The sequence below is a fragment of the Megascapheus bottae genome, chromosome 19, assembly GCF_031878675.1.
Source record: "Megascapheus bottae isolate mThoBot1 chromosome 19, mThoBot2.hap1, whole genome shotgun sequence".
NCBI lineage: Eukaryota > Metazoa > Chordata > Mammalia > Rodentia > Geomyidae > Megascapheus > Megascapheus bottae.
Window position 1 is genome coordinate 42,741,527 of NC_143527.1, and position 27,794 is coordinate 42,769,320.

The 27,794-nt window shown below is 36.2% G+C and overlaps 1 protein-coding gene across 2 annotated transcripts; it reads left to right on the forward strand.

The window, feature by feature from the left end:
* Positions 1-46: 46 nt before the first annotated feature.
* Rnmt (RNA guanine-7 methyltransferase) lies at positions 47-27,791 on the forward strand. 2 transcript variants are annotated; one of them, XM_090353460.1, is made up of 11 exons: positions 47-139; positions 2,577-3,029; positions 4,519-4,654; positions 7,987-8,112; positions 9,994-10,106; positions 11,949-12,130; positions 12,825-12,989; positions 15,419-15,536; positions 19,864-19,965; positions 20,948-20,981; positions 26,575-27,791. In XM_090353460.1, exons 2-11 carry the CDS (start codon positions 2,619-2,621, stop codon positions 26,610-26,612), a joined length of 1,425 nt encoding a protein of 474 aa, XP_090209586.1. In that variant the 5' UTR covers positions 47-139; positions 2,577-2,618; the 3' UTR covers positions 26,613-27,791. The 2 variants fall into 2 exon arrangements, with proteins under 2 accessions (XP_090209586.1, XP_090209587.1); XM_090353461.1 differs by lacking the exon at positions 47-139 and adding an exon at positions 209-285.
* The last annotated feature ends 3 nt before the right edge of the window (positions 27,792-27,794 follow it).

Genomic DNA, 27,794 nt, shown 5'->3' on the forward strand with positions numbered 1-27,794 from the left:
GTAGTTCTGGCACTGAGGAAGCGACGCTCCAAGCTAGAGCGTCGAGTCACGCGAAGCCGCGATTCCGGAAGTGACGCAACAAGACGCGCCTGGCGTGGAGCCGCCGTTTCCGCAAACAGAATCGTGGTGCGCCGTGTTGGTAAGTGTGGGCTGTGGCCGGCCCTCGTACCTTTGTCTTTGTCGATCAGATGTAAGAGTTAATCAGCAGAACACGGTCTGTCTTATCCCTGTGCCCTACTGCTGTGTGCGCGAGGGGCATTTCCTGTGATCCTGGCGGAGAGCGAAGTGGGTACTGAAGTGGATGGAGGGCGCCATTGCTTCTCCAGACGGAGAGCGCCGGGGAAGAACCCTGGAGCCGCCTGATTTTACCTCGGACTGAGCTGAGGGGCGAGCTAGGGGCAGCGTGGGGTCTACAGAAGGATTTCCTTCGTCTTGAGCGGCGCCTTTGAGACCCCAGCTGAGGATGGAGTGTGAGGCCCCGAGCTCATTGACTGCCACAAGGGGGTGAATTTGGCACCGTGGTCTTCCCCCGCTCTGTTGGCTGGTCTCGGGCAGCATTGGGCAGTCAAGCCCATGCTCGAGAGCGTGGTTTGACTTAGCCTGAGCTGAAGATAGTCAGCAGAGATTAAAGTGTCGTTGAGATGTGGCTTGTTTCACAGATGTGATCCCCAAACAAACTCGATTGTCTTAATTCTACTCTTTTTTTTTTTTTTTTCCTTCTTCAAGGGATCTGACACGGAGCTTGCTTCTATACGGTGTACTTTCCTTAGGTCACTTTCTGTTTTTACTGTTCATGAGAAGCTGGCATCGAACTCAGGTCCTGAAGCATGCTAGGCAAACAAGCACTCTATCGACTGAGCTATTTGATACTCAGTTCTAAGCATTCGGCTAGTTTTAAAATCATCTGATGTCGTGTTTACATAGTGTTACATTTGTTGAAATAATGTAATTATGTATAAATAAGGTTCAGACTTAAACCCCAATAATAATCTTAGGTGATAATTATAGCAGAAGGTAATATGTCACATTGCTTTATCTGGATGTATAAATTGACTTTTTTTTTTTTAGGAAGTAAATGGCAAAGGAGAGATTTTTTTTTTACTTTTGTTTTTCTTCTCTACTTGATTTGAATTCCACAACCTAACATTTTATATTTTACCATTTTATTTTATACTGCTGAGATTGCAATCAAGGTCTTACACTTGACTAGACAAGTGCTCTTTCATTTAAGCCATGCCCTAGTCCTTTTTTGTTTTACTTTTTAGGTAGGGTCTCATACTTTTGTCCATACCAGCTCAGACCATGATCCTCTTACTTATGCCTCCTATGTAATGAACTGTGTGAACCATCATTCCTGGCTTGTTTCTTTATGTAGGCGATCTCACTAAATTATCTTCTTTGGCTTGCATGGACTATAGTGTTCCTGATCCAAACACGAGCTACTGTGTCTAGCCTGACATTTTAATAGTAGTATATTGTTGTACCTTCTTGAAAACATAATTCACCTTTAACTTCTATAATAAGGGGTCAGTGTGTTTATTGAATAACTTAACAATTCTTGTCACATAGATAACTCAGTTACTTCCCTCTCCCTCCCATTTTACAGGTCTAAAACTTAATGGTCATTAAACCTCAAGCTATGTGCTGAAAGACTAAAACCATTCCTACTCTCTTTTCTCATTTGGAAATAAGGATTTCAGAAGTCTTTGTTTTAGATTCCTGGATTAGTTAATTTGTGCATAATCTCTCAGCGTGACTGAGAGAACAACTTAACAGGAAGAAAGATTTCCTTTGGATTTTGGTTGCAGAGATTTCTATATGTAGTTCTTGACTGTTGATTCTAGATCTGTGGTGAGACAACATTGTGGCAATAGGAGTATATAAGGAAGAGGCTATTTACCTCATGTTGGGCAGAAAGCAGAAAAGGGGTGGCAGTTTCTGAGGCGTAGCCTCAGTGAACTACTTCCTCTAGCAAGGCCCTAGCTCTTAAAGTTTCCAGAATCTCCCACAGTAGTACTGCCTGATGGGGACCAAGCTGTCAATACATGAACATATGGACAGCATTCATATTAAAACCATAATCCTGAGACCTTTCTCTTGATTTGCTTCATCCCTTATATCAAAAGTTTACTCTTATTAGTATAATCCAAAGAATTTAGTATGTGCTTACAGTTTCATGCCTATACAAAAAATTAACACATAAATTTGGGAAAGTAATATTTTTATTTAATTCTTGATTGGCCAGAGTTTGCATACTAATGAAATGCTTGCAACTGTTGTATTCCAGAACATTTTGAATTTGGGGATGAAAGATACTCATTTGTATTTGTATATCCCCATTTCATTTGTCAGTTTTAATACCCACAGTAAGTTTTTATGAATGAAATTATAGACTTTTAGAAAAATTATGATTAGTACTACTTCATACTCACAAGTTGATGCACAGTACATATAAATATTTTCAGTATTCTATGTGCATTAAAATTAAAACTTTTAGCTGACTACAAAAATAGGTAACTTCTACTTTAAAACTGTTTTAAAGATTTGTAAGTGATATCAAATTTTTGCCTTTTCAGAGTTGGTTCATGAGGTTTTATCATCAGTTCAAGTAATTAGAAATGGAAAATATTACGAAAGCTGTGAAATGTGAAAAGATGTCTCTTGAAGAGGCAAAAACATCAGTAGGTTCTGAAACAGGATCTTCATTCAGTATTAATGACAGTACAACAGTACCAGAGACTGGGCTTTCTGAAAAGATTCCTATCTGTGATCAGTTAAACACACCAAAAAAGAGAAAACCATTTGAAGATGGGCTTGTGGAGGAAGGTTCCAGCTATGAGGAAGACACTCCATCCAAGAAAAGAAAACCTGATGTTGACGTCCCAGAGGAAAAGGGTTCTGGTGATGAAGGTGCTTCAAAGAAAAGAAAACTGGAAACTGATGATGTTTCAAAAGATGAACCTTCCACTGGAGATGGCACTCAGAAAAAGATGAAAAGAGAACTGGAAGACATTTCTGAGAAACATAAAGTATGTTTAATGTATCTTATTTGTACTACTATGTGTCAGCTGTAAATATGGCGCAATTGTAGAATTATATATTTTTTTTACATAAAGTTAATAGCTTAGAATGACCGTGTGTGTGTGTGTGCGCGCGCGCGCGCGCACGTGCGTGTGCACATGTGCGTTCGCATGTGCGTGCGCATACACATGCACATGTGCACACACCAGGGCTTAAACTCAAGGCCTTGTACTCTTTTTCTTGCCCATGTCTGAAGCACTGCCACTTGAGCCATTCTTCCAATTTTGCATTTTGCTGGTTAATTGGAAATGAAGTCTCTTGGACTTTTCTTCCCAGGCTAGCATTGAATCTAGATCCTTCAAGTTTCAGGCTACTGAGTAGTTAGGATTACAGGAATGAGCCAGTACTGCACAGCAAATGTAACTACTTTAAAGACATATAAAGATAGGACACAAGTAGACTGTTATTGGGCTGGTGTGCCATGGCTAAAACTCAAGGCCTCACATTCTTGCCTCTCTAGCAATCTCTTAATTAATGCATACCTGCATTTCTAGCTTTTTGCTGATTAATTAGAGGTAAGAGACTCACGAACTATTTTGCCTAGACTGGCTTTGAACCTGTATCCTCAAAATCTAAGCTTCCTGTATAGCTTGGATTACAGGTATGAGCCACTAAAACCTACCTTTTGCAGATAGGCTTTTAATTCTTAGAATTTAATTTTTGTTAAGGTGAAGCTTGTACTAAGAAGATAATTGTTTATTTCAGAACTTTTATTTGACCAGAAACTTGAGTAGCAGTAAAACTTCATTTTTAAATTTACTCTTATGTATATTATCTTGTTTAATCCTCCCACCAGTTTCACAGTATCACAAATAAGACATCACAAATGATGTCTTATTTCTATTTTGTTCCCTTATAAGACCTCCATCCATTGACTATAACTTATTGAATGCACTAAATCAGTGCTTGGATCTGGTTTTATTAAGAAGTTAACACTAAAATTATATAAATAAAAGAAGATGAATTTTTTTTTTTTTTTTTTTTTGCCAGTTCTAGGGCTTAAACTCAGGTCCTGTGCTTTCTCAAGGCCTAGTGTTCTACCACTTGATTTACAGCACCACTTTTGACTTTTCTATGTATGTGGTACCAAGGAATCAAACTCAGTCTTCGTGCATGCTAGGCAAGCACTCTACCACTCACCTAAACCCCCGGTCCCAAGATGGAAAAATTTAAACAACTTTTGTTCTTAAGAAATAGAGGAAAATCTGGCAAATATCATGTAACCCTTTTATTAACTACAATAAAAATATATTTAAAAAAAAGAAATAGAGGAAAACTAGTCATAGGTCTGATGATAATTAGTATCATTTCTTTGGGTATTGTTGCTGAATGTGGTTCACTTTAGTAGCATTTTATCTTTTCATAGGTTAGATGTTCTGAGGCTTAGTTGTTGTTTTACACTGTTCTAATCTTTCATCTCTTTTGTTTTACTTTCAGAGCCTGGATGAAGGACACAGTTCAGCAGTGGCTGCCCACTACAATGAGCTTCAGGAAGTTGGTTTGGAGAAGCGTAGTCAAAGTCGTATTTTTTACCTAAGAAACTTTAATAATTGGATTAAAAGTGTTCTTATCGGTATGATTGGTATTTGCCTTTTCATTTGGAGTTTTTAAATGCAGTTTTTCATTATTAATAACTACTATGTTTGGTGCTAGGGGTTAAAATGAGGCTCTTTCAAGGGTCAGAGGTCCTCTGGCACTAAGCTTCATCTCCTGTCTAGCTTACTTGCCCCTCCCCCACTCTTTCCCCCCTCCTCTTCCCCCTCCCCTCCTCCTTTTCCTTCTCCTCCTCCCAAATGTATACTATACATCAGACTATGGAGTCTATTAAGTCTTTTACTTTTTATACATTTAGTGATCATGCTTGATTCTGTAAAGTTGGATCCAAAACTAGGTAAATACTTGTAATGTTTTACTTTTGATAGACAAAATAGAGTATTAATAGATGTTCAAGTGATAGTAAGTTAGTAGGCTTTCCTTAATGCTGTCATTCTCTTAGTTTAAGAGTAAAGGCATATTTCTGGATTAAACATTCAGGTTCCATTAAGTCAAAAAGAAAGTCATGATTTTTTGACATCTTTAGTCCACTAAATTGCTTTCTTGTATGAAAGAAATAATGTTTATTTTAAAGATTAATAAAGATGTTCAGTTTTGGGATAACCTAACAGTTTTATCAGTGGATAATCATCTTTGAATTTAAAGTGGAAATTGAATGAAGAAAATGTGATTTAGAATTTATTGCCTTGTAAATCTAATGCATGAAGAAATATGGCTTTTATACTTAAGTTTAGAGTATTTTTTAAAGTTTGCTTTGAAGATTTTAATAATGAAAGAATAAAAACAAAAAGCCAGTCTAAACAAAATTGAGAATGTGTTTTTTGTGTACTGGGCTTTTTTTGCTCAAGGCTAGTTCTCTACCATTTGAGCTACACCTTCACTTCCAGCTTTTTTTGGTGGTTAACTGGGGTTAATAGTCTCATGACTTTGCTTCCTGAACTGTCTTCCACCCAAGATCGTCAGATATCAACCTCTTGAGTTGCTAGGATTATAGGTGCAAGCCACCAGCACCTGGTGGGAATGCCTTTTGTTTTAGTACTGTAAAGAATAAAATGCTAAACATAAATACATTTTTTTACTAGCTATAATATGAACTAACTAGGTTCATTTCAGTATTTCCTATTTTCTATCTGTTAACCGTCATGATTTTCATGTTTTCTTTAAACGTCCTTTTTAAAATTTTTTTTGGCCTTACTAGGATTTGAAATCATGCTCTCTACCATCACTTGACATTTTTTTTTTTGAGCTGATTATTTTGAGATAGGGTCTCAGTGATTTTACTTGGAGTTGGCCTCAGACATGAGTTCTCCCACTTGTGCCTTTCACATAGCTGGGATTACAGGTGGTATGCTGCCATTGCCTGGCTTATTTCTCAGAATGGGATCTTGCTTTTATTTATTTATTTTTAATTGTAAAGGTGATGTACAGAAGAGTTACATACGTATAAGATTACATATAAGGTAATGAGTGCATTTCTTTTTGAACAGTGTTTATCCATTCCCTTGTTTTCTTCCCTTTTCCCTCTCCCCATTCTTCTCCCCTCCAAGTCGTATAGTTCATTTCCAACACAGTGTTCAGTGAGATCACTATTGGATTGGTTCGCCCTTTGTCCCACTGTTTCTATGATTCCCCTTCCTTTCTCAAATCATATAAACAAGTACCAAAATCAAAACAGTGACCATGGAGAAAAAAAATTTTTTAACCACCATCTCTGCCTCTCCATGCCATCTCTATTAACATTCTCTCTGTACCTAGCTTCTACCCTCAGTGAAGCAGAGATGTTATCATTGAATTTTTTAATGATGCCTAATGCATGAATATTTTTCAACAAATAAGTATTTTTTTAGTTTATATTTTCCATGTCTTACATGTATTTATAATTATGAAAATAGGTAGTTTGTAACAAAATATAAATCAGATTTGGAATATTTTGCTCTCATCTCAGAATTAGTTTCTTCTTCAGCTGTTGTAACTCTCCATAAGTGATTTTCTGTGCACCTGTCTTTCTGATCCTAGTTGAATCACTGTGATCTGAACTCTCTGCCTCATTCCTTTCTCTCCTCAGCACATTCCTATTTGTTTTTCCTTCATCTTGATGCTTACAGTTGAGTACAGTTCTTGAATGTGATAGACTTCTTTGAAAAGAAAATAGATATTAATAGTCATTATTAGAAATAAGAAATTTAGAATTGCTGAGATTTTTATTTTTTAATTTGTTATGCTATTTTTCATAACATGATAGGACCTTAAATGTAAAAATAGTGGTGCTTCTGTTGAAAGTTAATTGTCAGATCCTATACAAGTATTTGTGTAGAATCAGCAGTATACACATGAACTACAAATAGTTAAACTATGACAGGGAAAGGAGATACAGGATTCGTTGTATCAAGTTCTAGAATTGCTGAATACTTCCCTTACCTTTATGACATTAATAAGCCTTTAGCCAGGCATGGTGATTCCCATCTGTAATGCCAATATTTGGAAGGCTAAGGGACAAGGCACACATTCAAGGTTAGCCTGGACTACATGGCAAGACTCTGTCTCAAAAAAAAACAAAATCCCCTGTATGTATGTATTTGTATGGGTGACTATATGTATGTATACGTATGCATATATGTATATGTAAATGAGCCTGTGGGTGCTCTTTAAACTTTTTGCTTATTTATACATGGTGATTTTTGTTAATTAGCTATTAGTACAATATGGTAAATTGGGTGTTTAGAATTCTGGTGGTAAAAGTAGGTGTTTTGGGGGGACCAGGAATTTGGCCTAGTGGTGGAGTGCTTGTCTAGCATGCACAAAGATGCAGGTTTGATTCCTCAGTACCACATACACAGAAAAATCTGGAAGTGGCCTTGTGTCTGAAGTGGTAGAGCTCTAGCCTTGAGAAAGCCCAAGGACAGTGCCTCAGGCGCTGAGTTAAAGTCCCAGGACTAGCAAAAACAACAACAAAGTAGGTGTTTTTTGGACTGGACCTTACGTTTCCGTTGGTAAGCATGCCTAAATTTTTTTGATAATCAAGCATTCTGTGGCTACTTCAGTTTATTTAAATGTATTAGAAGTTAAACACCTAGCTTTGAAAAGCTAAAGCTACCAAAGAAAGTCTCACAAATGCTATTTAGTATGTTTTCTACTTAATGCTGACTCAGATTCTGAACGTAGCTTTCAAAAGTCTATCCTTATAAACTTAATGGTAGAGGATCAGGATCAAGTTAACTGACTGGGTTTATTTTGCACTATTGTTACAAATTACATAAATGAATAGTAGTTTATATTATATGTTATTAAAGATGACAATTTATATTTTAGTAAAAATAAAGAGAAAACTTATTGTGACTATTTTTTTTTTAGGGGAATTTCTAGAAAAGGTACGGCAAAAAAAACCCCGGAATATCACTGTTTTGGATCTGGGATGTGGTAAAGGTGGAGATTTGCTCAAGTGGAGAAAGGGAAGAATTAACAAGCTAATTTGTGCTGGTAAGATAAATATTGGCACAGGAAGGAATTATTTATTATCAGATGAAAGGGAAATTATCTTGATACAACATTATCTTGCTTTCTGTTGGGTCTGTACATTAAATGGGTAATTTAAAAAATTAGCCCAAAGACTTTCCAGATGGTTTTTCCTTCACACAAGGAAGGATGCTATCAAAGGTGACATCAATCATGTCTAAAGGACAAATTTGAAAGCACGACCAGATAGGAAATTCATACATCAAAATGTGTAGTGATTGGATGCATCAAACAAAGGAAAAACCTCATTCACTATTGGAGGTGCTGAGTGTTCTGAAACTCTGTCGTTGAAAGGAGACAGTGCAACATTTGTCCTGTCTCCATATGAACAGGATTTCAGGGTAATGACTGAAGAGACAAATCACAATGAATAAGTAGAAATGATAGGATTAGGAAAACCACTGTTGTTTTTTTTTTTTCCGTCTTTGATGAAATAATAGATCTAGACAACAGTTTTTATGAAGCATAAGTGAAACGTTGGTGGGAACTTGGTGACTGCATGAATCAAGTCCTGAATGCGGTGACCAGTCTTTTACGTGGGAACAGCTGACTTTAATTTCTTCCTGAAGTGATGTGTTTAGAAGGGTGCAACCAACAGCTTTGCCTCCAAAGCACTCACAACTCAATGGTTTTGGTTTCCTAAGTGTTGTAATTGTTAAAGACACTAGAATGCATTTATCTAAGACATTTTATCTTTTGATGCTAACCCTATTAGAAATTAAAGCAGAGAATTTAAAAGATATTTGAATTAGTGAATGAGGCTGCTGATATTTTCCTTTATATTTTTGCTAGTATTTTGAATAGGAAAAAGAATATTCCAGCTATTTCTGTATTTAATGTATAATTATTAAATAAAAGTATTAGTGTCTTCAGATAATGATGAGAATTGGTCTTTAATTACACATTAAAAGTTGACAAGTGGTAGTTCCTTCAAGGTTGTTTATAATACAGAATTTAAAGATGTAGTGACAAACTAACTTCCTTACTTAGTTTCATTAAAATCTGTTAGTCCCTTTTTTACTTTTCAAATGTTTTTGTATTATTTGGAAAACGCTATTTACTGAACTTAGACACATTTTCTATGTTTATAATAACAGAAAATCCTAAGAAACATCTATTCATGGTGGTTAATAGTTTTTTTAAATTTTCATTTTCATTTAAAACTCAAATATCTTTTACAACAAAATTATTCCTCATTTTCTTTGAAGTGATACTATTGATTTTCAAGAAGATTTGTTGCAGATACTCAAGTGTGAATTATTATAGTTGTTAGTCATTCTGTTAAGTCAACTCACAACTTACAAGTCACATTTGGCTTTGGAGCCACAAGTATTATAGGATGAACAGAGTTAGCAAAATTAGTTTACTTCTCTGTCAAAAAACATGTTTAATGGAAACTGTCCTTTTTCACTTACTTTGTAGTGGGGGAAAATATTTTAATGTGCCTTCCATATGCTTTGATACTGCTTTGTTCCATTCATCATCAGTGTTTTCCCAAACCTTGCTTTTGCACTACCAATGCAAGTCTCCACAAACAGAGGGAAGGGAAAACAGTTTATTTTGAAAGTAGGAACTTGATTTTTTCAAAAGTGGACACACACACACACACAAATATATATAGTTGGATTTTATAATTCAAACTGGAATCTGCCCTTTCTGCCATTTAACTTGGAATAAACACTTAAAAGAATTATATTGAAACTTCCAGATATCAGTACTCCCTTGAGGAAAAAACACTTCAGTTTTAAAAATAAGCGTAACTTTTTGCTTTCACTAAAGCTGAATTTTAATGCAAATATTTTGGTTGAGATCCCTGCTGTTGCGAACACCTTTCCTCTCTTCCAGATATTGCGGACATTTCTGTTAAGCAGTGTCAGCAACGCTATGAGGACATGAAATATCGTCGAGATAATGAATTTATTTTTAATGCAGAATTCATAACTGCTGACTGTTCAAAGGTATATGATTTTGTTTTACTTTTATAGTTTGTTTTATTTTATTTCTTTATTTATGTATTTATTTTGCCAGTCTTGGGCTTGAACTCAGAGCCTGTGCACTGTCCTTGGACTTTAAGGCTAGAGTTCTACCACTTGAGCCTCAGCACCACTTCTGGCTTTTTTCTATGTATGTGGTACTGAGGAATTGAACCCGGGTCTTCGTGCATGCTAGGCAAGCACTGTACCACTAGGCAGAAGTAGAAGGATGCTAGTCCTAGTATAGTCTCATGGTAAAGCATGAGACCCTACCTAGAGAAAAATTGAGGGTATGGTTCAAGTGAGGCCCTGAGTTTAAACCCCAAGAACACAAAGAAAACAATATTCTTAGTAAGCACATTTTCCATTTAAAGTAAATGCTATCATAAATTAATACTTTACCCTTTTTTTTTCTCTTTTCCAATACTGAGGCTAGAACTCAGTATTGCTTCTTGCTCACTCAGCAGGTGCTCTACAGCTTGAGCCATGCTTTTAAATTCTTCTGCTCTCATTATTTTTGAGATTTTTGAGTTTTGTTTTTTCCTGGGCCTACATGAGTCTTGATCCTTTTGTTTACACGTCTGTGTAGGCTTGTGATAAGCATGTCCCACTATGCTTGTCATCACCCAGCCCCACCCAATGCCACTGTGCTTTCTGTTTCTGTTGAGATGAGTTCTCTTGAACTCTTTTGCCTGGACTGGCCTAGAATTGCAGCCTCCCAAATCTTAGCTCCTCTTGTGTCTAGAATGACACAAGCTGATCTTCAATGAGTCCCCCATCTCTGCCTCCTAAAAAGCTGTGATTATAGTCATAAGCCATTGATGTTTGGCTGAGAATATTTTACTTGTAATAGTTTGAGTTTTTCAAATCACATTGTTGCCTTTTAGTTTGAACAAGATTTATTTTCCCATATAGTTAATTGACAGAGTGCAAGAGGATTGGTTCCAAGAAACCAACAGTTGCAAAGCTCTCATATGAATAGTATTTACAGACCTCTATATGGCTGATTATACCAACTACAGTGGAAGTGCTGTATAAATCAGATGTTTGCTATAATGTTTAGGCAATAATGACAGCATCATTGTCTTTTTTAAATTTTTTAAATTTTTAAATTTTTTAATTTAAATTTTTTAATTTTTATTTTCAGTTCATAGTTAATTGAATCCACTAATGCAGAGCCTTAAGATCTGAAGGGCTGACTTCATTTTCAAATAAAACTGAACTTACCAGTACGTTTTCCTCACTGTATAATTTATTAGAATAGTTTCATACTATACCAATCCTTTTGCTTTTTTCCACTTTCCATTTCTAAATTTCTAAATTTCTTAACTATGAATTGAAGTTATTATGTGAACTGAACATTTTTGACTTGCATATGCAATATTGTAGCTACCTTTAATCACTTGTTGGCAGTTTTGAAAGTAAGAAAAAAATATTGTAGTATCTTGCTAGAAAGTTGGAGATACTTTAAGCTTTATCAGTACTTGTATTTCTTAAAGATACTAATGATCAGGTTTTATTTGCTTTTGTTTTTATATACAAGTTATTGTCAAATGACACTTTAGCCTTGAAGTAAAGCCCAAGGAAAAGATCACCTTGAAATGCCCTATTGGATTGATGCATTTTAAAAAAAACGGTATTTAGGCCCTAGGTTTTTAAGTTACTATGAAAATGGAAATCAGATTACTTTAAATCAGGATATTCTTTTAAACTTTATAGCAAGAGTAAGGAGGAAGAATGATGAAAAGAGAAAGTTGATTTTTATTTTAAGAACCCTAAATTCTAGTAAAACACCTCAGAATCTTAGTCAATTCATGTTTGTTGCAGGAACTTTTGGCTGACAAATTTCGTGATCCAGAAACATCCTTTAACATCTGCAGTTGTCAGTTTGCTTGTCATTACTCCTTTGAGTCCCCTGACCAGGCTGACATGATGCTCAGAAATGCTTGTGAGAGGCTTAGCCCTGGAGGCTATTTTATTGGCACCACTCCCAATAGCTTTGAACTGATGTAAGTACTTCTAAATGTTTTGTAGTTTGCAAAATATTGAGTATTGAGCAAACCAGTGGTTGAAGTAGTCAGTGTCTACCACAGATGGAGTTTATAAAATAAGCCATTTATTTAGTCTTATAAGTGCTGAGCACTTTGATTGTATATTTGAGTAAATACTCCAAGATGAACCAATCCACAGATAAGTTCATAAAAGAAAATCTTTCTATGTATAAGTTGGAGAGGAAAGTTAACTGAGCCAGAGACTATAGTGATAAGCAAACTACCAATACAAGATTGGAGGCTGGAGACTTAACCATTTGCAGTGAGGGATACCTGATTTACGGATAAGACCATCAAGATCTTTCAGTACATAGCTATTTATTTACTTATTTATGTGCTTGTCTTGGGATTTGGACTCAGGGTCTGTGTGTTCTTCCTGAGCCTTTGTGCCTAGGGTAGCATTCTTATACTTACTTACAATTTTATTTATGGCTTTTTGATAGTTAGTTGGAAATAAGAATCTCACAGACTTAATGCCTAGGCTGGCTTTGTGCTTTGATCCTCAGATCTCAGCTTCCTAGTAAAGGAGCTTGAGTGAAATTAAAAATCTGCTATCTTTTTAAGTGGTACCATGTAGTTTTTCATATGTTTAATATGATGACTAAAATAACTATGCTAATCTTTATATTTGGTTGTGGGATAATCCTGGTAGAAGACGTCTTGAAGCTTCAGAAACAGAGTCATTTGGGAATGAAATATATACTGTGAAATTTCAGAAGAAAGGAGATTATCCTTTATTTGGCTGCAAATATGACTTCAACTTGGAAGGTGTTGTGGATGTCCCTGAATTCTTGGTCTATTTTCCACTGCTAACTGAGTAAGAATGTTTTACTTTATTACTATTTTATTAATATCACTACTCATCACATATATTAGTAGGCACCAATGAAAAAGTCTAATGTCTGACTTCATACATGGTAATCTTATATTTAAGATTGGGACAGTACAAATCTTTGAACCTGAGTTTTGTAGGGTTCCTTCCTTCCCTCCATTCCTGGAATCACATTATTCTGTGGGTAAGAAAAGGAGCCAGTCATCTTCAGTCATAGTAGAAGTTACTTGATGTCACACATAGCAAAATCTCTTCTTGGTAAATGCTAGGAACCTTCCGAAGCCGAAGGTTCTCCTTTTCACAGAGATAGTTGTTTACGTTTCAGTATGGCTTTGAAATTGCCTATTTAAATCCTTAAATGAAAATCCTGATTCAGGGATGTAATCTCAGTTCCTAAGTGTCATGGCAAACTGTAACCATGGGGAAAATTGAGGGTAAGGATCAGGCTGTGAGGCTGTGATATATACATTATTCTTCCTGCTAGGGAGCAGAGTATAAGGTCAACTCAAATAGAGGCCATGACTCTGCTGGTCTGGGTGGTGACAAATATAGGAGGAAAGGAGGACCTATGTGAAATTATAAAGTACAGAGAACTTCATGGTACATTGACCACAGTAAGTGTAGGGGAAAGAGATAGAAGAACTTACTGTAGGAAGAAGGATTTTCAGGAAAATGATCCTGTGAGGTTCAGTCTTACATTTGAGAAGTTGGAATTGATGTCGCAGAGCCATGTTCTAGATAGATAGCTTTCAGCAGAAGGGAGGAAAGTGAATAGAGCCTTGGGGCCAGTTCTTTAAAACTGTTAGCATCTAGAGGTTTGGTAAAAAAGAATTCTAAAACTAAGAAGCAATCTAAGATGTAGAGTAAAAATTAATCGTATATCTGGTTAGGGGATGGAGCCTGGAAGGTAGAATAAACCTCTTCACAAAGCGTTTAGGCTAGGCATTGTACTCTTATAGGCCCAGCTACCTGGGATATGAGCCAGGAAGATCAACAAAGTTCCAGGCTTCCCCACACAAGGGTAATAAATCCCTATCTGCACAATAAAAAAATAAGCAAGAAGAGCTAGAGACACTGGACAAATAGCTCAAGCAATAGAGCACTTACCCAGCACACATGAGTCCCTTAATTCAATTTCTAGTACTGTTACTAAATAAAAGCAAGGAACTCTTTTAAATGCAATGGGTTTGGAGGGGGCAGATCAGATAAGTAAAATAGAATGGGTAAAAATGTTCTCTAAAACTTCTCTCCATTCTGCAGTCCCTGAAGCTATCGCCTTTCTCTGCTACCTACAGACATTCAGGAAGAAGTAGTAGATTTTTCTTTTTAAATTTAACTTATTTTATCATAAAAGTGATATACAAAGAGGTTACAATTACATAAGTAAGGTAGTGAGTAGATTTCTTGTAGATCTTGTTACCTCCTCCTTGTTTTCTCCCACCTCCTCACCTCCTACCCCAGGTTGTAAAGTTCATTTTCAACAAAGTATCTTGTGAGTATCTCTGTTGCATTGGTTCATCCTTTGTCCTTTATCTCACCATTTTGTTATTCCCCTCCCCTTCCTCAAATCAGACAAACATATATACAGGACACTGTGACAAACCGAGGGAGGTGGGGAATGAAAGAAAAAAGAAGTAACTTCATGCAATACATTAAAAACAATAACAAAAACCCTCTTATTTCCTATCTTGGAGTTCATTTCCATTAACGTCTTTTTTTTTTTTTTTTTTTTGCCAATCCTGGGCTTGGGCTCAGGGCTTGAGCACTGTCCTTGGACTTTCTCAAGACTAGCACTCTACCACTTGAGCCTCAGCACCACTTCTGGCGTTTTGCTATGTATGTGGTACCAAGGAATCGAACCTGGGTCTTCGTGCATGCTAGGCAAGCACTGTACCACTAGGCCAAACTCCCAGCCCCTCCATTAACATCTTTTATCTTTATTTATTTATTTAGCCAGTGATGGGGATTGAACTCAGGGCCTGAACACTGTCCTGGGGCCTTGGGGTTTTTCCTTAAGGCTAGTGATCTACCATTTGAGCCACAGCATCACTTCCAGCTTTTCTATGTATGTGGTACAGAGGGATTGAACCCAGGTCTTTATGCATGCTAGGCAAGCACTCTGCCACTACGCCAAACTCCCAGCCCATCAATTAGCATCATGTTATGTGGTCATATGTACATAGCTATTGAACTATTGTGATTCTCTGCTGGGTCTATCCTAGACATATACTAATTATTCCCCATGAGAGAAACCAACGACCCTGTGTTTTTTGGGGTCTGGCTTACTTCACTTAATATGATTTTTTTCCAAGTCTTTCCATTTTCTTATGAAGATGTCACTGTTATAGTGCAAAAAGAAGCTGTTGAGGAATTACAAATATCTGGAAGCCTTTTCATTAATCTTTTTTGGACAGAATGGCAAAGAAGTACAACATGAAACTAGTCTACAAGAAAACATTTCTGGAGTTCTACGAAGAAAAGATTAAGAACAATGAAAACAAAATGCTCTTGAAGCGAATGCAGGCTCTAGAGGTAAGAATCCAGAAAAGCCATAAAAATTCCAGGATGTGCTAAATGTGTTTGATTGTTTTTCAGATCCTTTCAAAGCTATATAGACATAAATAGGTAAAAATATTTCACAGGAATTACAGTGGTTCAGGACTTTAGCCCACAGATAGAGATTAATACAGAAGCTTTCCATAGTGGGTGTTCAGTAAGTACTTGGTGGGTGAATGAGTATGCTCTTATCAGATTGTTTTCTAGGTCATATTATTTAAAATTCTCCACTTCAGTGCTGTTAACAGGGTGGATTGGAATGATGCTATTTTCTGTCCTGTAGGGATTACCATAGCATTCCTGCCCTCTGCCAACTAGAAGATTGCCTGTAGTGTCCCTGTTATGATAGACCTGGATAAATGTCCCCCATTAGGGAAAACTATCTTTATTTGTGAAGTACTTCTTTACAAAAGTTTTATTTCAGTAGTCCAAGGCAGGCTCCTACCATGCATGATTATGTTCTTTGATAAATGTCTAGCAAGACTGTCTTTCAGACTGTGCTCAGATTGAGACCTGCTTTTCTGCCTAGACCCCGGCACTTGTTCTCATGCAGCTGAGTTCAGGGAGTCTGGGCAACTTGAAACATGCAGCTTCCTTTTCATCTCTATCAAGCACTGTTTAATTAAGGGAACATGTTTGTTATTGGTAAGATTCTCATGTCAGCAGAATGTAGTTATCAAATGAGCATTAAACTTAAGAGAATTTATTTTAGTATATTTATTCTTTTAAGTACTTTAGGCATATGGTCTTATCCTCATAATTACCCCCATGAAGAAAGCAAAGCAGTCACTTACACAGTTTCTAACTGGGAAGTCTTAGGTTCAGAGAGGAAAGTGAGGGGCTTACAGTTACCTAACTTAATTTAGATTTTCTTAGTTTTTATATTAGCTGCATAGAAAGCCACAGGTTTACCCACTCCTCCGTGAGTAGGGATCCTAAATTGTCTTTTGACACCCATAATCATTCATTTTGTTTTTTATATACTTAGGATTGTTTACATTTGCTTTGTATTAGATACAGGAGCTTATTTTGCTTGTCTTTAAAGGAGAGAAAGCTAGAAAATGTGTGTGTTTATTAGTTTCCCATGCTGGCTCACCTTTATTTAGCACATTGCTTTTCTTCATGAGGCTTTACTTCCACAGTGAGCACTCATTCATATTTTTTTTAGCGTATAGGCAGTGAATTAATGTGCCATTCATTTTAAAATGTACTTCAGGAAGTGAGACTGGAGAGAAGCAGGAGGCAAACATACAATAGGTAGCAGCAGTGATGAAGAAAAAGCAAAGTGTAGTGATACACAAAAAGGGCAGGCAAGAGTGAGGATGTTTGAGGAGCCATTAGTAACTTGTATTCCTTTGTTATTGTTGTTGTGGTTGTTTTTGCCAGTCCTAGGGCTTGAATGCAGAGCCTGAGCACTGTCCTTAGGCTTTTTAAAGGCTAATACTCTTTCACTTGAGCCACAGCACCACTTCTTGCTTTTTCTATATAAGTAGTACTGAGAAATCGAACCCAGGGCATCGTGCATGCTAGGCAAGCACTCTACCACTAGGCCAAACTTCCTGCTCCTAACTTGTATTTCTTTAGCTCACCGATTTTTCAGTTTTTGTACCCAACCCCCATTCCCCACCTTGCTGTTAGGGACATGAACCTATGACTAGGTCTGTCTTAAACACAGCAATAATAGCAGTAGTTTGAAAAGCTTAAGTTTTCCTCCTACTTCATGACCAAATCACTTCCTGAAGGATGTGGAGCAGGGGAGGACAAGACCTGATAGTGCCACCTAAGTAGCATTAGGGAGGATGGTTTGCAGGGACATTGAGACCAGAGGTTAGAAAGAACAGTCAGGATGCTCCATTTTAGTTCAGGTCAGAGATTCAAGTGGAACTCCCAGATATTTACTAATGAAATGTCATTTCCTGAAGCTTCCAGCCTTCAGCTGGCCCAGGCTCGCCAGCTTTCCTAGAGTGCTTGGCAGAGAAAGAAAGGATAGAACGATGTAGTCGGCCAAGAAACTGTACACACCACAGCCTGACACTCACTTGCTGTGAATTTACTCTGGGAACAGTCTGGAAAAGTAGTTCCTTTGAGAGGAGATCCTCTCAAAGGATGGGGGGAGTCAGTTTTGTAACTTTAATATGGTCTTTCAAAATGATCAGTAGAGGAGAAAGTGTGTTGGTTGGTACATCATCTCATGGTGGAATTGTACAGTGAGAAGTTGGAGAACAAAATAGATTTACAACAAAATGACATGACAACCTTTCGGAATAAAGTTTTACAACATGATAGTATGGTAGTATCGATGTTTAAAAAAAATAGTATTGTGTTATGCCTTATGTTAAGGGTGCTAAAAAGTTAATACAGACAAGATGAAATCCACAAATAGCTCAGTACTTTTTTTTTGGGGGGGGGAGTTATTAATTCAGTCTTGCTATATAGCCCTAGGCTATCCTGGAACTCAGGATCCAGTGCTCGCTATACTCAGCAGAACCATACTCTTAAGCAGATAAATAGCTTTTTTTTTTTCTTTTTTCTTTTTGTCAGTTGTAGGGCTTGAACTCAAGGCCTGGACTCTGTCTGCAAGCCTACTGCATGATCCACAGCACCACTTCCAGTTTTTGAGTGGTTAGTTGGAGATAAGAATCTCCTGGGGTCTTTCCTACGCAGGCTTAGAGCCACAATCTTCAGATGTCAGTCTTCTAAGTGGCTAGGATTACAGGCATGTGCTACTGGTGCCTTGGCAATAGCTTAATTTTTAATGCCTAAACTTCCTTTAAATTATTTTTAAAAGAATAAGGACAAAAAAGCAAGGTAGGCATTCATGGATCATTTTCCTTAAAAACCCTTCTGGAGACCTAGATTTTGAAGTAATTCCTTTTTACCTGATTTGTGGTTATATGATAAAACTTATACAAAATATGTGACTATTATAGGGAAAACATGTTTTTCTGGGTACAGTAGCTCATGCCAATAATTCTATCTACTCAGTGAGCTAAGCTATGAAGGACTGAAGTTCCAGGCCAGCCTCAACTGGAGTTATGGCTCACATAGTAGAATATCAACCTAGCAAGCACAGGGCCCTAAGTTAAAATCCTTGAACTACCCAAGAAATATGTGTGTGTATACATACATAATTAGTTATTCGAGTTGCTTGTATTAAAAGATAAACTGCTTCATAGCATAAAACAATATTATTTAAAACTGGTTAAATAGCAATAAGCATCTCTGTTCCAAACACAGAATTCAGACCATCATTGAAACCTAGTTTGTCAGTCCTGGGGTTTGAACTCTATACTTTGCATCTGTTATACTGACACTACCAAGTCTCTGCTTCCAGTCCTTGAAACACATCTTTATTTATCTGCCCATTCAGATGTAAGTGACACACACACACTGTGTGTGTGTGCTAGGTGAGCATTCTACCACTAGGCTATACTCCTGGCCCCCTATTATAATTCATGCATTTTAAATCAAATGTATGAATTTCACTTTTCTTGATTTTTTTTCCTTTTTTAAATTAATGTACATCTATAGTATAAGGGAATTTCATAAATGTATATAGTATATTGCAAGCATTCACTCTTTTTTTTTTAATATTCCTTTACACACTTCCATCTTTTATTATCCTAAACAAGACTTTCTATTGACTTCTTTTTTTATTTTTATTTTTTCCATTCATGGGGCTTTAATTCAGCGTCTGGGCATTGTCCCTGAGCTTTCATGCTCAAGGCTAGTGCTCTGCTCAAGGTTAGTGCTCTACCACTTCGAGCCACAGCTGTACTTTGAGTTTTCTGGTGGTTTGTTGAAGATAAGGGTTCCAGGGACTTCCTGTCTAGGCCAGCTGTGAACCACGGTCATCAAATCTCAGTCTCCTGAGCAGCTAGGACTACAGGCATGATCCACCTGCGCCCAACTTGACTAACCATTTTTAGTTCTGTTATTTCTAGTTGTGGTAATGTTGATAAATTGCCATTGTGTTAATGCTTAACTCTTTTGATACCTTCTTTATAACCAAAGAAGCCCATGGCCAGCAGTAAAAAAGATGCAGAAGTTTGGCACTAAATGGTCTTCGGTTGAAATTAATCTATGTAGTTTGTTCCAGCTGTAAATTTTCCAAGACTATGCTTTTACGAGAAGATCCTCTTTTACTTTTTTTTTATTTTTTTGATACTTTAAAACGATATGTAATTTGTAGTCCTAAAATAGTATTCTAGGATTAGTCTTAGTATTTTATTTCAGTGATTTATTGTCTGAGTTTTAAATGTCAGTGTAATATCTTAAGTAGGTATTTCATTTGTTTCATCAGCCATATCCTGCAAATGAGAATTCTAAACTTACCTCTGAAAAGGCAGATGACTATAAACATGCTGCAGAGTACATGAAAAACAGTCAAGTAAGATTACCTTTGGTAAGTTTACATTTTTAACAGAATTTTACAGAGAAGGGGGGAGGGATCATGCATTATGAAGAGGTTTAGCTGACTATTTCATGTGTTCACAATACTGAATTACAAATCAAATGGATGGTAGTCTGTTACTCCTAAGTTACCATGGCTTTTGACATGGGTCATGGAATAAAACTTACTTCAGTGAGTTTAGCATGAGGCTAAAGGCTTAGATTACAAGATACTGTGTTCTTGTAAACATTGCTGCCTCTGTGTTCCAGACACAGAATTCAGACCACCATGAGCTTAAATGCAGAAGTGGGTACAAAGTGAATATACAAAGTGTGAAAATTCACACTTTTTAAAAATTAGAAGTGTGACAATACCACAGTGCTATGTGCTCTAGCTGAGCTTCATCATCCATAGAAACAACAGTTCCCTGGCAAATTTCTGCAAATTTCTTAAGAATACCGTTCATATTCATCATTTCCGCCATATGACATTACATCCAGATCTGATGCTGCTGAGTCTCAAGTCAGTGGCATGTGCAAAGCACATACAGTACTGTGTTGAAATGTTTCATGCTTTGTTCTATGGCTTCTTTGGAAACCAAAAATAATACTCCCTCCTCCAGTACTATTTAGTGTTTTAAAAGTTTTAGGTAGATGCATTTTACAGTTACATACACACATATTATCCCTCCCCTCCCTGTCTTCTCTCCATTCCTCTGCATCTCCTTCTACCCCCTTTATTCCCATTCTCCCTTCCCCTTCTCTCTCTCTCACTGTTACTATACACATTTACCCTTTTAACAGGAGGACAAAAATGGTAAGATGCTACTAAAGGGAAATCTCACTGATTTATGTGTCAAACACATAATACTGTTAGCAGTAAATTATATATATTTAGATGAGGTAAGGAGATTTTGGCCACCTCAAACCATTATTGAAAATTAAGCATATGTTTACTTCCATTGTGAATCTAAAATTCTCATTTTTAATTGTAGGGAACCTTAAGTAAGTCAGAATGGGAAGCTACAAGTAAGTATGTCATTTATTTAACTGTTTGAGCATTTGAGATTCTTTTTCAAAGAACCCTTAATACTTGAAAGTACACATTTTAGGTTGTGTTTGTGTATACAAATGTATCTATATCCATGTATATATCTAATCTCACTTTTCTTGCTATGTGTTGGTGAGGGAAAATATATTTAGGCTCTTGCTCACCATAAACTGCCACCTACTTGTTACTAAACTTCGATTTCTTTACCTCAGAATTGTTTTTGATCCCAGGCTTCACTCATGCTAAGCAAGCTCTCTTACTTGAGCCATGCCTCCAGCCCCTTTTGATCTGACTGTGTTTGAGGTTCAGTCTTTATTTTTGCCTGGCTACCCTACACTGCAGTCCCGTTCATCCTTTCTGTCATAGTGGGGATGACAGATACATGCCATCATACCCAGCCTTTTCTGTTGAGTTGAGGTCTCACAAACTTTTTGGCAAGATTGACCTTAGTCTTTGATCTCTGAACTTTGATCTTAGCCTCCTGCGTACCTGGGTGACAGGTGTTAACTACCATGCTAGCTGTTGGTTGAGATGTAATCTAAAAAACATTTTGCCTGGGTTGATCTGGACTCACAATCCTCATCTCAGTCTTCTAAGTAGCTAAGATTACAGGCATAAATCCCTAGCACTCAATGATTTGTTGTTGTTGAATTGGTTTGTTTTGATTTGGACAAGGTCTTGCTATGTAGGCCAAGCTGGTCTTGAATACACTATACAACATAGATTGTCTTGGAGCTTGATCCTCTTACCTGGACTGTATCACAGGTAAATGTTGTTTTAGGAATATACCATTTTGACTCAACTTCCTTAGTAAGCCCTAGAACACCACACTTAGATAATCTGATGGGTTTTAACATATCATATTATGTGTGTCTCTTTACTTCTTAATAGTTCTGTGTTACATGTACCCTTTAATATTCTTAATACTTTTTTTTAATGTAGTTTAATTTTAATCAAATTACTCCTCACCTAGTAAAAGTATAATGTGAAAAGATACCTACAAGAAACTGCAAATCAAAGATAATTATACTACATATTAAATTAATAATAAAAATGGGCAAAATTGTTGCTTCCAAGTCTACAAATAAATTCTGGACACTGGAGATTAATGCCTGTAATACTAGCTACTCAGGATGAAGGGCTGAAGCCAGTCAGCATAGAAAAGCCTACTAGATTCCATCTAAAACCAATATAGCGTAGAAGTGTTGTTTACATACTAGAGAACCTTTCAACCTAGCTAAAGCTCCAAGTTCAAGGAAATAGAAACACTTTAAAAGGTGTAAAATGTGGAAATGATACACTCATCTAACAAGCATCAGCAAGGTCGGCTCTCATTTTCATGGCTGATCTTCATTTTTAAATATTAGTATTCTATTATGTACATTTTCATTCCTTTATTCCTATCTTACTTATCTCCCCAAACTTAGTTTCCAATATGCATGTATATGTTGATGTTACCTATGTACTCTTCGGAAATCTTTTCTAAGGCCTGTCTGGAGAAAGACAGTTTGGCAAGTAAGCTAACTCTGCAAGCACAGCCCTTAAGCAATTCAAACTCAATGTTAGAGCTTTTCACTATTTTAGAGAAAAGGTCTTGCTTTGATTCTTAGCAATCAAAAACTAATTAATTAGCTAATTAAAAGTTAAAGTCTTTGGATTGAAGAAGAAAATAACTGTAACCACAATAAGCCTTCCTACATTAAAATATAATACAATTGGAAGGCATAGGAAGGGATGTGGGCCCAAAATACTTGGCTAGAATTGGACCTGTCCTTTCTGAGAAAGTGAGTATCATTATCTAGAAATCAAAATCTTTAAAACACAGTTAATGACATTGTGAGAAGACAAAATCAATAACTGAAAATAACTTTCTAAATAAAATCATTTTCCTTCAAAGTACAGCAATTTAGGTCAAATTATGAAAGCTTGGTTGGCTAAAAAATCCGTGATATGTCATATATAGGAAATGACAGCCATAAAATAAAGTTCATATACATCAATGTTTCCACAGCTGGAAATACCATAAAGAATTCCTTACATTTCTAATATGATTTAAAGATTATAGTCCCCATTTTAGTATTAATTACATCAAAATGGTCTTATTTTATTAACCACTATTGTTGAAGTCTAATCTTATATTACGTTTAATAGTGTAAAGATAGGTATGAATTGTACTAATCAAAATAACACCATAGCCCTTTTATAATAAAGATTACATCGAGTATATGCATTTCTGTTCAGCAATGTAATTACAGGAGTAAAATCTGAAAAAATATGTTCATGATTATAAATGTGCATTAAATGCTTTCAAATTCACTAATGCTCATTTTTAGTAATTTGCAGAAAAGCAGGAAAGCTTGTACTGCCCTATCACTGGAAATCTTGTACTGTTTGCACTGTCATGGGAAACATACCCCCAACTGTTTAGGACCACCCACACAAAATTTTTTACAGGGTGGAGTTAGCACTGTGTCTAGGTAATTTTTACCACTTCTATACAGGATTACAAAATCTGAAGCTTGGTGAATTTATATGTTAGATATCCAGTTACTACAATCATATGCCGTACATGAGTACTAATATACTCCAACATGAGTAGTGTGTCAATTTTTATAAATATTTACAGCACAGTAATTAATAAGCACATCTTTTAGCAGCAACGACTTCCCTCAGAATCTCTACTAGTTGTTATTTCTGAGCCCACCTAAAATCAATTGCTAGCTTCTAACACCAAATGTAAAGTTAGTTGTTCAACTTGACATAAATAGAATTATTCACTGTCACCTCTAGCTCTAGCTCTAGAGTATATAATCAATGAACACATCAAGATTGATATTGTACTTTACTGTTCACAGGCCTTTTGATTTCAGTTCTTATTTATGAACATTTTTATGTGCATAATTGTACAGATGTATCCAAACATGTAAAACACATCTTGATTTCTTTATACATAAATTCTTATATAGACTTAAATTGTAGGGTACATAATGTTCACCATAAAATCTCTTTAAGTCTGTGGTCCTGTTATACATATATATGTATATATTTTGATATATGTATATACATATTACTTTTATATAGTTCAACTTGACACACACACATTACATCACAAAATATCTGAATTCAAAGATCATCACATATCTATTTTTACAACTCTTAGGAGAAACAGGATTTTTAAAGATTGCTATTTCATAGGACAGAAGACAACCAGATGATATTTTGACAGAGCAGCTCATCAGTGACCTGCACAGAATAAGGCTGAAATTATTCATTTGAAGCCACCATTTTCGACCTTTTCAAAGAAAGATTTGGCTTTTAATCAGATATCTGTGTTTTATTTTGAACAAGGAACACATCATACCAATTCAGCTATTTCCATACAAATGAACTATTTTCCATATCGTAAGATTAATAATGAACAGACTTGCATTCCTATAAGGGTATGAAGGAGCTCATGCAAAAGGCTGTTCTATGTTCTAACTAAAAATAAAATGTGTCCAGTGTGTTTTAAAGGTTGAAACTTTCTCTGAATTTGATGGCAAATAGAGTAAAGGCCTAACAGTCTCCATTAAATTAATCAAGAGTTGAATTTGGTAGAAATGAAACCAATAAGGGAACTTTTATCCTATCACAAGAGGAAAAAAATATATAGTTTAAGGAAACATTATTGTAAATAAATAAGCAGAATTTTTTTCCTAGAGCTGAGAGCCAAACTAAGTGCCTTGCAATTGGCAAGCAAGAACTTTCCCAGTGAGCTAAATCCCATCCCCAAGCAAGGAGAATTTTTAAAACTAACATATTTGCTAAATTTGCATACAAATATGAAATTATGAGTTCTCTTCTTAATTTAGTAGGTACATTGAGATAAATAAAAACATTTTTAAGCCTTAGTTTTCGTATCTGAAATATAGTATTTATAATATTTTCTTCACTTGAAGTAAGTTTCAAATATGAATGGAATAGTATTTTTGTAAGAATCCTATTATGATAATGATTTATTTCTTACTTCTTAAGAATCTCACCATTCACTATTTTGTTTTAACCTCATGCACACTTTGTGTGGAAGGGCAGGCACTTATCTTCAAATCACAGCAGAGTGGAAGCTCTGTTCCAACTGATATGTAAGACATGGTTGATCACCCTTACCTTCTGCTTTGAAGTAGTCTTCTACCTCACCTACTTTCTTCCAACACTGACTCCCCAGTGAATTGTATTTCCACTTCATTTGCATAAATTGTTGTGTTCTTGCAAGGATGATTGTCTTCTAAGACTGGATATTTATCCCAGATATACAGAATTCTTTCCCATTGTTTTCTCTACAGCTTCTGGACAATGCTCATTTCCTTTTCTTGTTGCCCTTGCTTCATAAAGTAGCATCATCTCACTTTCTAGTCTTTTGGATCAGAACAAATATTTTCTACTGGAAAAACTTAGGCAGAGTATTTAGAGCCCTTGTCTACCACTTTTACCCACATTGAAATAAGGAAAGAAGGAAGAGATAATGGCAGTTAAGCAGACAGGAAGAGTCTATATCCACTTTCTGTCACTATGTTAAAATACTTGAAAAAATCAGTTTCTTGTGGGGAAAGATAGGTTTTAGCTTCACACAGCCTCTAGGCCCTATTGCTTTGGGCCTGTGATACTCAGAACATGGTGGTGGTAATGGTGGTGATGGTGGTGATGGTGTTTTGGTGGTGTATACGTGTGTGATGATGGCTGGGTATAAAAGAGATGGCTAGATTTTCCTATCCCTTTCTAATACAGTCAAACATGTGCACCAATTAATTAGTAACCTTTTCTAGGCTCCATCTTCAAAAGTTGCTCTCCCTCCCAGTCTTGCCACAGGCTTGGAGATACAAGCCCCCAAAATATGGCTTTGGGAGAACATTTATGATCCAAACAATAATGGGAATTTTCCATTCACTCCACCACACTCATATGTCAGAGACTCCATGTTTAATGAAGCTATTTTCAGAGGTGAAACTCAGTAGTCACCAGTGGAATTATCTCATAAATCTGTCAATGCAGTCTCATACTCCTCAGCCTGATTATTGACACCTATTTTCAAGTTCATGTTTTTTTTTTTTCCATATTTTCTTAGTACTTTTTTTTAAGTTTTTATAAATAGAAATTTTAAGTTACCATGTATGGCTAATAGTACTCATTGTAAATGTACTTATTCTACCTACTAACTTGCTCCAAGTAAAAACATTTGAGTCCTTAAGATGCTTTTAGTTTTAGTTTTCTTTGCTTTTATACTTTTTAGGTATTTGTTTGTTTGTTTTACTTTAAACAGTTTTAAGGGATGTATTAGGTCTGATGAATTCACTTTTCTGTGGGCTACGATGTCAGTATTATGGGAGGTACTCATTTTGACACAAACATAAATAATCCCTTACTGCCTAAATATGAAGCAAATAATACAGAACTTTTGAAACTTATTGAAGTTTTTCTTCCTTAAATGCTATTTGAGAATCTTAAGAAATCTCACCAAGCTATAAACCAGACTGCAGGATGTTTTGTGTATCCTGAAGAGATGAAAACTAAATGAAACTTTTATTTCTTCTTCAGGTATTTACTTGGTTTTTGCCTTTGAGAAGCAGCAGTGAGCACTCAAGCACCTGCGCCAGCCACCACTCCGTCCTCCACAGATTGAACAGCTAGCCCAGCTCAGCTAGATTTGACAGCTCTTTGTTTAATATGAAACTGACTGTAAATGCTGCAGAAACTGCACTGTATAAATTGAACATTTTTCTGTGACAGACTAACTTGGCATGTATATAGAAGGAGTTGGGACCTTCGTCTTTAAAAGTCTATTTTTGAGTAGTGTTCTAAGAATTCCATTTGTCTCTACAACCTTAGTGCATAAAAATGATACTTGTCACAGTAACTGATCTCTGCTGTTCTGACTGGAGTGTGTGTGTACAGAGCTGACCTACGACAGCGGTGGAATTAGTGAGGGCAGATTGGCTTGCCGGAGTGCTCTCATGTTCAGTTTTGTTGCAGTGTTTTTCGAGATAAGTAGATTATGATCTGTACCTTTGAAGTACAGTATATATTGCTAAAGTTAAGTTTAAAACTTGATTTTAGATGATCATAAAAGTTATTTGGCTAGAAATTTACCAATGTATTGCATTTTGATAAAATAGCTGCCGAATATGCTGCAATTCTAGAATTGTTTAGAACATTTTAGATGGCAGTATGAAATTATTTTGGAATTTTTGGGCTTTGAAGAATTTTCCTACCGTAGCAGTTACTGTATTGCTATTTAAGGTTGTAATTAGACATGTTTGATTTTCCTCACTGAACAATGATGCTGTGGTTAATTTAGTGGTTTTATGAAAATCTCTTTGATAAGTCTCTTTGATATTTTGTTCAGATGTGTACACGTAACTGGAAGGGAGCCATGGACAGACTTCCAGTCAATTGACACTAGTGTTGGGCAGGTTACTGATAGGGATCCCTTCAGCCCAGGGTCAACAGTGCCTGCTGGTCTCTCTCTTGCACAGAAAGTGCTTTCATTGTCTAATTGCCATTTGAAAACCCCGTTGCCATTTCAGCACCACTATAATTATCATTAAAATCATCACAATCGTGTAATTAACCTCCAGAACTAAAACTTGTATAATCGGTGTCATTCTTACATTATTCCCTATTTCAGGAGGAAACTTGCTGGTTTCGTCATTTTAGGAAACAACAATTCTGAGATATACCAAGAAGCTTAAGAGCAAAGCAAAGCAATTACATATTTTTGTTTAAATCATGTATTTATGGTGTGATTTAGAAAGACA